Below are 12,457 nucleotides of genomic sequence, written 5' to 3'. Positions count from 1 at the left end.
AAACTTTTCATGGTAAATAATACCTTGACAATGTTTATTTAATATTGCTACTAGAATAAACACTACAACAGAAAGATACACTCTTAGTGCAAACCATAAACTCTGCTTTTTTTGCTATTCATCAATCATTTGTGTACAGATACTACTTACACTTAACCAAAATAAGTCTATTTTGAAGCTGAATCTGACTGCAGAATGAGAAGAGATTTATGTATATCGATCTACTGTGTTGCCACAGCATCCAGTGTTGACATGGTGAATTACCTGATACATACAATTGACCCCCACATGTTCGTGGTTCCAGATTCACGTATTCACCAATTTGCAGATTTGTCTATGGAGCATATAGTATACACATTATTCATGGAAAATTTGCCCATTCATGGTTGCACTAAAAAGTATTTACTAATTACTGCATGATTTTCATATTTTCATGACTAAATGCACTTTTTGTGACAAAACTAATAAAATGTTCTGTGGTAGGGATTTTTAGAGGGTTTTGTGTGTTAGAAATATGCAAATATAAGCAACTCTAAGCGTTTTTAGAGGGGGTTTTAAGTATTCAAGGATTTTAGCCATTCACAGCGCACGGGATTGTGGTACACATCCCTCGCAAATACTGGGGGTCAACTGTACATAGCAATAAAAAAAAATGAGCTAAAAAATATACCTGTAAGGAAACAAAATATTATGTTGTAGCACAGGTTCTATATGAATTCAAGGGATACAGTGGGCCTCTTTATTTGCGTTCTCCGGATTTGCAGACTCATCGATTAGCAGATTTTTCTCTGGACCATATCTACCCATTATTTGAGGGAAATTCACCTATTCATGGTATTTTTTAAAGAGAAATATCCAGATATTCCTGTTTTTTTTTTTAATCAATTTCATCATAAAATGCACTTTTTGTGATAAAACTATTAAAAAACCAGGTATACAAATTTTTCGTGGGTTTTTCTTGAGTTTTAGGGGTTCCAACTGTTCGCGGATTCTAAACATTCGCAGGGGGTCTGATATGCATCCCCCACGAATACGTGGGGACCACTGTAGTAATACTACTTTTGACCTGTTACAAAGCTTAAGAAAGTGCATTTACTGCTTACATACTACAGTATTGAGCTTTGGTCTATCAAAACCTAAATAAAATACACACAAAACTGAACAATCATATCAAATGCATTGAGATCTTACTTACCCTATTCCTGACCCTAGTAACCTAAATGCTCAGTCTGGTATCAAGAAAGTAAATCACACGAATAGTACATGTGTACTTTTCTTTATTAATGGAAACAATGAAGCACGGATGTTTCCTAATCACAGGCCTACATTACAAGAAATGTTATAAAAATGGCTCCTTAATATCAATGTCAAAAAGAACAAAAATAATGAAAAAAAAAGACAATAAGCACGAAGAAATTTGAAAAGTGACTACTTTCTGGTCAGCAGCAAATTTCTGTATTTCCTGGAGAATACAATTCCCAAAACAACTTGCAAATCCAAAAAAGGAAAAAAATCTGTGAAATATGTAAGCCATCAGCATTTGTAACTACCCGTAATGCACAACAATGAAAAACTACAGTAATTCGATAACTCATTCAGCTACTACAACTTCAATACTGCCTATAAAATCCTTGAAAGTCAAATGCCCAAGTTACCATAAATTACAAATTACTAGGATATTGCATACCAAGAACATACATCAAATACTGAACTATTTTATCAGACAACCATTTCAGATTCACAACCAAGATGATATAACAACTGCTGATAAACTGTGACAATGATTAAATTAAGGGTGCATCCTAACATCTCTACAGTACACCAATGTGTATGAACCAGCTGCATTGTCTTAAAACCTTTTTTTAGTGAATCATGCATTATATCTTGTACCATGAATTTGTGAAATGAAAAATGTATTGGTAAAAAGAAAATAGAGTTATTCTTTATGAGTGAAAAATATCATAACATTACATTAGTGTCCAATAATTAAGACAAAGAAAGCAAGGCATATATAATTTATAAGTAAAAGATGAAAGCTGGGGAGAATGCTTTAAGCAGCAATAAGATGATAAGCAAAGCAATTTGATATTAAATAAGGGTACAGATTAGTTTGCAGGAAAATCATTACAGTATAATTATGTTTCATTCTTTTATTTGCTAGCAGCTAGCTTGATACTACAAGATTAGATTAGTATTGTCAGGCATTTCATTTTAGATATCAAGTAACCCAAATTAGAGAGACAGAAGACCATGAGTTAATAATATCACCCTGAACATCAGAAGGTATCTTGTTTTTCATCCATAAACTAAGACTCCAAGATCCTCAAATTAAGCTTGGATAACCCATATATTATAATGTAATGAATATCCCAGTGAAAGAAAGACAGCTTGCAATGTATATCAAAAAGCTTATTGCAGAAGATAGATCACAAAAGCAGAGCTTCATCATGTTCATTCTTAGAAGCCAGATAGTGCCGCTATGCTAGTGCAACGTATGTCCAACCTTACCTATGGCCCCTGTAGGCTGTGGGAGAGCCTCTGCCCCAACAAGTTCTTTTTGACATGGCTTAGCCAGGGCAAGATCATTAACTGAACTGTCCAAATATCTTGGTACTGAAGAGTCTTTAGCAAGACTCTTAATCAAGCTGTCAAGCCTGTCCTCAGCCGCATACGAGACATCTTCTAGAGGCCCACGAGAGAGCAAGATAAAGGAGAGAGAAAAAAACAAAGATTCATTCGGATCACAAGCCAACAGGAAGGAGTAGATGGAGTGAGGGGAGGATTGTATTTTTTATGGGCTCTACATTCCTGGTCTTTCCTCAGTAAAAGACCTTAAAGGAAACTCCTCTCTTTCTCTTGGCTAAGGCTTTTCTCGGATGCAGCTGTGGCAACAATTCCTTTCCATTTATCCCAAAAAGACTCTACCTTGATTCTGTAGTTGAAACTCAAAAAAATTCCAAGCAATATCCTGTACGTTGGTACTTCTTTAATTTGGATTGCTAGCACAGCTGATCTACAGTAGCCAGGTTATGTCCAAAGTAAAGATAGGTAAAAGAAAAGTGCATTTAGGTAATAGGTAAAAGGATGCAGAGGGTCCTCAGGTCAGTCAAGCACTTATACATTAAGACTACTTCAGCATTCAACAAGGCCAATGTTGTGCTTAGTAAGTTAATTTACTTGTCAGCCATCATGGAAATTTTGTGAAAAAAGGGAAAATTCAAAGCCTACGGATATATAGCGGTGACTTATGAACTATATACAACAATGCTTGATGTGTATTGCTTTGAATGTTAAAAGCTTTTCTTAACTGTTTTTGCCATTTATACATAAACCAATTGCGAGGTTTCTACAGACCAAGCAATTTCAAATGTACATCCAAATACATTATGCATCAACTGCAATCAAAGATTTAAATGCAACTCTTGTATACGGTGGAGAAAACTGCACAAGTCCAAAAACTTGTTTAAATGAATAACAAAGTTAAAAGCAAAAGCAATACAAAATAGTCTTGTAAAAATATTTTCAACTGTGGAAAACTGGAGAGTAAAACTTACCATAAAACATTATACAAAATAAAAGTGAATACTGTAACACTATTATATTAAACACGTGCCTTTAGTAAACAAAAAATTAAATTTTGAATAAAAAATAAATTATAATACATATATATATATATATATATCATATATATATCTATATATATATATATTATATATATATATATATATATATATATATATATATATATATAAAAACCTATCATATTTCACAAATATAAAATACTTTGTGCAAATAGTACTAGAACATTACTAAAAATGATATTGTTATTGTACAATAAAGTTTCATACATACTTACCTGGCAGATATATACTTAGCTATAGACTCCGTCGTCCCCGATAGAAATTCGAATTTCGCGGCACACGCTACAGGTAGGTAGGTCAGGTGATCTACCGGCCTGCCGCTGGGTGGCAGGAATAGGAACTATTACCTTCTAAGGACAGATTTTTCTCTTCCACCTTGTCTCCTCCTGAGGGGAGGCTGGGTGGGCCCTATTCAATCGTATATATCTGCCAGGTAAGTATGTATGAAACTTTATTGTACAATAACAATATCATTTTCATACATTCAACTTCCCTGTCAGATACATATATTAGCTGATTGGCACCTTTGGCGGTGGGTAAGAGACAGCTAATTACTGATTAGACAGGTAAACAACATACGTTGTAGGTAATAGATAAATAAAACCTTGGTTCCTATGTGTTTAGACGAAGGGTTGACTTCCTAGCTATTGCTAGTAGTCTGCTTCGTCTCAAGAGCCTCAGCGAGGATGTGACCTATGGCTAAGAGCTCTTGTAGATCTGTCAATGGGGTCTTATCCACTTACTCGACAGAATCTAATGGTCATTTGTCAATGGGGTCTTATCCACTTACATGACAAAACACCTATGCCTAGGGGCATAATTAAGGAGCACAACACCGATCCCGATCACCTGATCCTAACACGAGGGTTTGTGCTTAGCTTGAAAAGAGCTATCCCCAAACTCCTTTCAAAAAAAAAAAAAAAAAAAAAAAAAAAAAAAAAAAAAAAAAACAAAAAAAAAAAAAAAAAAAAAAAAAAAAAAAAAAAAAAAAAAAAAAAAAAAAAACACTATGTTAACATAAAAATTAACTCACTTAGTTAAGGATCAGTGTCGGCTCCCTATCCCAGCAACGTATCCGTAGACACGTAAAACCAAGAGAGAAGGATCTCTCGTAGGTCAACTTGACCTCTTTCGTGCAAAGGGAAGTCAACACAGAGTTGCATCTCCCTTAAGTTACAGCTAATATGTCCTTCACGACATATTGTTATGTAACGAACAAGAATTCATAAAAGCTCGCACTTCAAGCGCTTTTAATTCTCAGCTGTTTGAAGGAATCATCAAGTCATTCATGAAGTGCTTTTAGCGATCACACTTATTTCAAAGAAGACCAGGGCTTCCTTTGAAATGGATCTTTTCTGGATGAAGCCTAGAGCCTGGCTTGCGCCTGGGTGGCGCCTCGAGTCTGGTTGGAGCCTCGAGCCTGGCTGGAGCCTCGAGCCTGGCTGGCGCCTCGCGCCTGCCTGACACTTTGTTGGCCGCCTAGCTCCTGGAAGGCGCTTTTTGCCTGACTCATGGCTGGTGCCTCGCGCCTGGGAAGTAGCTTCGCGGCCTGGCTCCAGACTGGCACTATTTGGCGTCTGGCCCCTGGCTGACTCCTCTCCACTTGCTGGAGCTTCGAGCTTGGTAGAGTCCCGAGGATGTCTGGCGATGCCCACATCAGACACTCTTATCTGTCTGACTTGTTCGCCTCCAGCGCATCTGCGCTAGGTTGGAGGCCCCCTCTTTCTCTTCATCAGACAATGACAGTGTTCCTTGAAACTGTCTGCCTCTGGCGTTTTTACGCCTGTTTTGGCATTTGGCGCCTGGTTGGCGCTACATTGTCCGAAAGTCCTGAAACTCCACAATGGTTTTATCAGGAGATTGGAAGCAAGGGTGGAAGAAAATTCTTCCACTTTGAGCTTCTGGGCCTCTCCGGCAAGGGAAGGTGATTGTAGTAAACTACATCCATTAGACGATAGGGACATTAACTAACGTTACGAGAGATAAGAGTCTTCCTCCGAGGAGGATCCTTCTTGAATCCTTCCGTTGCTAACGAGATCTCTTCTTACTTGCTGATGAAGTTCCTCGTTGCAGAATCTTCCCTATCCTTGTCCGAAGGAAGGAAGGGGCTTGGAAGTCGAAGGAGACTCCGAGCTGAAATTGGGAGGGCTCCTGATTTCTAGCTCTTTACTGTATCTCTTTGAATACCTTCTGGGAAGCATTTCGAACCCTCATCGCATCCCAAAGACTTTGTAGGCAAAACGTTTAAACCATCTCTTCTTATATAGGTGAAAGAAAACGTAAGTACCCCTGCCTGGGGCAACGAAACTTCTATCTGAAATCGTTGAGTCAGGAATAGAGGGTTTTAGTTCTCTTGCCAGACATACTATGCTGGCAAGCAACCCATTGCCGAGTCCCCATTAAATCTGATGCGAGATTCCAATGCACAAAAAAATTCACCTGTCTTCTTGGTAGTTAAGGGCCAAGAGAAAACAAAGAATTCCCTCATAAAATTTCTCAAAGAAGTTTGATGAGGAGCAGTTCCATCTTGTCGGAACACGGAATCTGAAGCCACAAAAGATCCCATTCGAAGTACATGATATCCTACTCTTGTCGTATTGAGGTATCGTATCAGATCCCGAAGATCTTAATCCTCTGCTATCTCTAATTCTCCTTGTATAGACAGAGTATAGCCTTTTACTGTGCTCTTTGATAGCAGATATATATAAAGTTGATTCTTCCCTCTGAAAAGGAAGAAAAAACTATATGTGGTTCACAGAGTATCGGAAGAGGACAGTTTCCTCTTCCATCAAACACGATCTGCAGCAATTCTATGTCCTGGCTATGACTATTGTCATTCACCTTTAAAATCCTCTCATTCATGTCCATTCTGGTCAGTCTGCACGAAGACTGACTCAGAGTGGAGAGGTTGTTAAGGTCCATTTGTAATAGATGCTTATAGAATATTCAGACTGTCTTGGAAAAGACTTCCAAAACATGCTGTGAGAAGAACGTGACCTCTGTGAATCCAACCTCTCTAAGGCCAAAATGAGGCATAAAGTATTATCCTCTCTTTCTTTGACGCCCTTTATCTTAAATTCTGTAAAGCATTTATATTTAGGGAAAAAAAAACTAAAGTTTATTCCCCTTTCTATTAAATAAAGATGGTGTATATTGCTACTTCTCTTGGTTCAAGGAAAAGGAAGCAGTCTACAGGAAGCCTGTTCGTCTTCTACCTTGCTAAGAGATCTATGAAGAAGACTTTCCGTAGGTTCTCACAACTCTTTGCAATAAATGTTAGACATATGATAACAGTTATTATCGTTGATCGAGAAGGTTCTCACGGACATGCAAAATCTTGCATCGAACCTCTTTTTCCAAATAGGTTCTCTTTGTTAACGCGAACAGGAGCGAAAAAAGATTCTCAATGCTCTTTGCGATATGAGAGAGTCGTGGAATTGGCCTAAGTGATTAAATGGGTAACGAAATCAGGAACGAATCTTGCCGTTACCGAGCGTGCTGTCTGAGAGGCTTACTGGACTCTTATGTTTAATAACTTGCTAAAACGAGAAAATATCTTGGCTGGTGCTCTTGGCTCATTGCGCCAGGTTGGCGCTTCAGACCGGCGCTTTCTTCTAATACTCTTTATGTTATGTGCCAGAACATCTGTGCCTTTATGGTACCCGACATCCTTACACATGTTAATTCCTTTCTTAGTAGGAAAAAACTCTTATATACGTAGTATATTCTATTCAGGGAAACCATTTCTGCCACGAAGAGAATGTTTCCCATTCCACTCATCCATCTTCTCTTGAGCAATATCTGATTCTAAAAAGGTTGTGTGCGTTTCTCGAAAGACTTGACCATACCGTAGTCTTAAAGTGAATTCTCTACTACATCCATCTTCTCACTAAGCATGTAATCTAATAAGCCATGCTTTCGCAGGCATGAGAGCATTATATAATATAATGTTCTGCTGTGTTAGAATCCTTTAATAATGTTCCCTACGGTAAACAGCATTGAAAGGTTATAATATCTTTCTTATTGAAAGCTTCTTAGCAAAAGGCAGACAATAGTTATTTATGTTAGCTTAACTATCCTCTCCATTCGAGACTAAGTCCATGATTGTAGGGGGAATATACGGTTAACCATTCGATCCGTGGAGAGAGAGAGAGCAACCGACTGCTAATGACGAGACCTGGATGGTACTGTATTGCCTTACGCTTACAATGACAAGCCCGGCCGTCTCGCTCGCTGCCCTGGCTGCATTCATCGTGAGTTGGCCAGTTTACTTCATTTAATGAAGGAATATAATAAAATTATTCCCAAGCCTAAGGAAGCTCTCAATAATGCCAATTTAAGCCAAACAACCTTTGTTAAATACCGAAGCTGAGTAGGTATTGTCGTAACAAACTTTTTAAGCGAAGTCCTTGCCAGAAAATCCTGTAAGGATATAGATAATTTCGTAGCGAACCACAAAGGCAACTATGGGATGCGTATATGACTTGTCATTCAGCAGTCGTATGCAGGCAAGTTCTTCCTTCTCACAGTTCTTTGACCTCTCCGATGCGGAGAGAGAATGGAAATTTTGCCCCCTCCGTTCTTTTCGTCAATAAACACGAATTAGCATTAGTCGAAAGAGATCGCAATGAAAGCTCTCGGATCGAAGAGAATCCCTCAAATTTTTATTCTCTTGGAGATAAGGCCGTATTCTACGCCTCTATTATCTGGAAGAGCCTCTAATCAATGAATGAGAGCTCGTACGAACCTTGTTCAATTTGCAAACGATTGCCACTCTTTCTGTAAATGGTTGGTTGCATTATTTTAGAAGGAGGAAGATTTTAATATCGTCTTATTAGTAATGAACTAATTTTTTTCAATAAAAAAGGTCGCTAAGGTCTTATAAACTGAGAGACCTGCTCCCTTATTGGCTTCCAATTCCGATCTATCTTCCATTTCCTGTCCATCACAAGTTGTGAAGAATGAGCAACCAGGAGGAGAGCGCCTCCTTCCGTAAGGTGAAGGGCTTTTAGCAGTACCGATTCTAACCTGACAAGGGCTAAGGCCGCCTGTGCGACATCTTGACTCCCCGCCAGGAAAAAAACCGAAAAAACCGATCTTGCTCTTGCCATTACTTGCATTAAGACTATCCTGAGAAGGGCGACGACTGCCTGTGCAACAACTCCCGTCCTTATCAGGAGAAATCCTCGAATGTCTTTCACCTTACGCAGAATCAGGATCTAACTCCATATACGATGAAGATCCTGGTTTATAGCTTCAGGCGCTTAGCGCCTCATCTCAGGCGCTTGCTCCTCGTTTTCAGGCGCTTCAGGCTTTCAGGCGCTTTGCGCCTCATCTGAGGCGCTTCAGAAGCCTTGCGCATCGTTTCAGGCGCTCAGGCGCTTTGCACCTCATTTCAGGCGCCTCAGGCGCTTTTAGCCTTGTTTCAGGCTCTTCAGCGCTCCAGGCGCTTTTTGCCTCGTTTCAGGCGCTTCAGGCACTCCGAGCCTGTTTTTTCAGGAGCTTCAGGCGATTTGCGACTCCTTTGAGGAGCCTCCGACGTTTTTTTTTTTTTTTTCGCCTCTCTTCAGGCTCTTCAGCGCTTTGCGCCTCGATTCAGGCTCTTTAGGCGCTTTGAGCCTCATTTCAGGCTCTTTAGGCGCTTTGAGATCATTTCAGGCTCTTAGGCGCTTTGCGCTCTTCAGGCGCCTCGAGCCTTGTTTCAGGCGTTTCAGGCGCTTCATGTCCGAGGAACTAGAAGCTTAAAAATTATATATAGTATCTTAATCATTAACCGAGATCCATAATTCATTCGATCAACATATATTCTTTAATATCTAATTCGTTCTTCTCAGAATAGATATATTTTCATATACATGTACCGATGAGGAATTTTGTTGAAGTACTCTTTCAACCCCATGGGATAGAGCCTCCGTCTATTTGTACGGGGGACGAAAACAGGATAGGGCAATGCCTCTACCGCAACTGTTATCGAAAGATATCTCTCTGAGGTTCCGATATCTACGACGAGATTATCTTGCATCTTCATTGAATCTACGCCGTTGAACTTTCTTATCCTTATCCGTCAACACGATAATAATAGGGGAACACATTACATTAGGACGCCTTTCCAATGGCGAACTTTGGCAGTCTGGGACGCTCTACAGAACCTGCCGAGGGGACGCCTGATCGGTGGGATTCTCTGAAACCCCCCTGCGGTTGTCGACATTCCTTCTCCTCTGGGCTTGTGAGCTTGGAAGAGGTCTAGACCTGGGAGCGAGACAGAGCCGATCAGACGCACCCTCCATTGCAATGGGGGAACACTATATTCACTTCTTACCTTTTAAAAGCTTGCATTTGAGCTATCCATTTATCTTCAATTTGCATATATAAATTTGTAGTTTCTGAGGAGTAAGAAGGTGATGAGGATGCAACAACTACTAGTACTGCTAATACTCTAACTGCTCGTTAGCACAAACGCTAATAAAGCTTATAAAGTAAGCGTATCTAGTTATATGCTTTTCTGACTTCCTAAAGTAGGAAATTAGAGTTTAATATTTCCTTAATAAAGTTGTAACCTTTATTACATGTAATAATGAATAAATATTAATAATTCTCTTTATGGCAAACTATGTGAGTGTCTACCGATGATTTCGGTAGTTTCACTTAGTATTTTCTTCGAAATTTCGAAGCGAAATTCATTAAAAAGTTAATAAAAGCGTATGCCGAACCAAAGACCCAGTACTTCCCTGCAAAAGACAGCCCAGAGAGCGAGATGGCGATGAAACACGAAAATCAAATCAGGAGGAACCGTAAACGTATGTTTACAGTCCAAACGATAGAGAAAAATCTGTCCTTAGAAGGTAATAGTTCTATTCCTGACCACAGCGGCAGGCCGGTAGATCACCTGAACCTACCTACCTGTAGCGTGTGCCGCGAAATTCTAATTTCTATCGGGGACGACGGAGTCTATAGCTAAGTATATATCTGCCAGGGAAGTTGAATGTATGAAAATATAATGTCCACATATTTAACTATATGCCCTGGTTTCAAAATTAACTAATTTGTTCCCCTTGACATATTCACTTGCTTGCCTACTAGTTATCCAAAATCTTACATGTATGGAAATGCTATTACATATGTACTAAGAACTATAAATTGTCAATTTTTCCTTTGCTTTAGGAAAGAATCAACAAGCTAATCATATGATGCATTAACAAAAGCAACAAAAAAAGATTTTAGGTAAATTTAAGTCAAAAGTCACCTGCCATTCAGTGAATTATAGCAAATGCTCTTCTATTTCCATAGAACAATTACAAAGACCTTGTTTATATTATTATTATTAACCCTCTTACTGCCGGCAGCCCTAAAATCAAAACGTCTCCCGTATGCCGGGCCTGGTTTGGAGTGAGCGCGGAAGTGGAAAAAAAAAAAAATAATTTTTCAAAAAATTACAGCGCGCGTACTTTTGAAGATTAAGAGTTCATTTTTGGCTCCTTTTTTTGTCATTGCCTGAAGTTTAGAATGCAACTATCAGAAATGAAAAATAATATCATTATCATATGTAAATAATGCGATATATGGTAGCGAAAAAAAAAATTCATACATAATTGTATTCAAATCACGCTGTGCAGAAAACGGTCAAAGCTAACCAGTTACTTTTTTTTGCGTTGTATTGTACACTAAATTGCGGTTATTTTGTATATATAATACATTGTAAAACAATAAAAGCACACCGGAAAATATTATCACAAAATGATGTACGAATTCGTAACGCGCGGACGCAAAAAAATATTTTTTTCAAAAATTCACCGTAATTCTAAATAATGTTCTAGAGACTTCCAATTTGTTTCAAAAATTAAGACAAATGATTGAATATTACGATACTGTAAGAGTTTTAGATTAGAATTGCAGATTTCGACCATTTTGGAAGAGTTAAATTTGACCGAATGTCGAAATTTTTAATATATATATTTTTTCATATGCATATTTCGAAGATGGAAAAAGCTACAACCTTCAATTATTTTTATTGTATTTTTCATGAATTTGCGCACATTTTGATATATGAAACTCTATAAAAAGGCTAATATGAAAAGGAGCAAATATTAGGATAATGCCATGTACGTATTTCGGAGACTTGCGGCCGCGAATCGGCGCGCGGAGTGAAGGTAAATATATTTTTCAAAATTCACCATAAATCACAATATTGTTTTAGAGACTTCAAATTTGTTTCAAAATGAGAAAAATGACGGAATATTACTAGGCCGTAAGAGTTTTAGCTTACAATTGCGTTTTTCAACTATTTCGGTAGAGTCAAATTTGACCGAACGTGGTTTTTTTTCTATTATCGTGATTTATATGCAAATATTTCGAAAAAAGAGAAAGCTACAACCTTCAATCATTTTTAGTTGTATTCTACATGAAAATTGCGCACATTTTCATATATAAAACTTTATGTAACAGATAATTTTAAATGGTGCAAACATTTCGACAATCGCACAAAAAAATTCTGATTTTTTCGGAAGAGTTACCGCGCGAACGTAATTTTTTTTTTCATAAATTTCACCATCGAAATCGAATTGTGCTAGAGACTTCCAAGTCGTTGCAAAATGAAGGTAAATGATTGAATATTACTAGAATATAAGAGTTTAGCTTACAATTGCGTTTTTCGACCATTTCGTAGAGTCCAAAGCTGACCGAAAGTTGAAATTTTTGCACTTAACGTATTTATATGTAAATATTTCAAAACTGATAAAAGCTACAACCATGGGTTGTTTTTTGTTGTATTGTGCATGAAATTGCGCACATTTCCATATATAAAACTTTATGTAACGGCA

The 12,457-nt window shown here is 38.1% G+C and overlaps 1 protein-coding gene across 8 annotated transcripts in view; it reads right to left on the bottom strand.

Moving 5' to 3' along the window:
* LOC135201022 (band 4.1-like protein 5) overlaps positions 1-12,457 on the bottom strand; it is a 199,319-nt gene that overhangs the window by 13,746 nt on the left and 173,116 nt on the right. For 6 of the 8 annotated variants that reach the window (XM_064229856.1, XM_064229860.1, XM_064229861.1 and 3 more), the window contains exon 11: positions 2,509-2,682. The exons of 1 other annotated variant lie outside the window; for it this stretch is intronic. In XM_064229856.1, the coding sequence (XP_064085926.1) occupies positions 2,509-2,682 (174 nt within the window). The remainder of the gene's footprint in view (positions 1-2,508; positions 2,683-12,457) is intronic. One more of the 8 variants, XM_064229857.1, reaches the window with a different exon arrangement.

Source organism: Macrobrachium nipponense, chromosome 27 (genome assembly GCF_015104395.2).
Source record: "Macrobrachium nipponense isolate FS-2020 chromosome 27, ASM1510439v2, whole genome shotgun sequence".
Taxonomy (NCBI): Eukaryota; Metazoa; Arthropoda; class Malacostraca; order Decapoda; family Palaemonidae; genus Macrobrachium; species Macrobrachium nipponense.
This window is presented reverse-complemented; position numbering and strand designations above follow the sequence as displayed.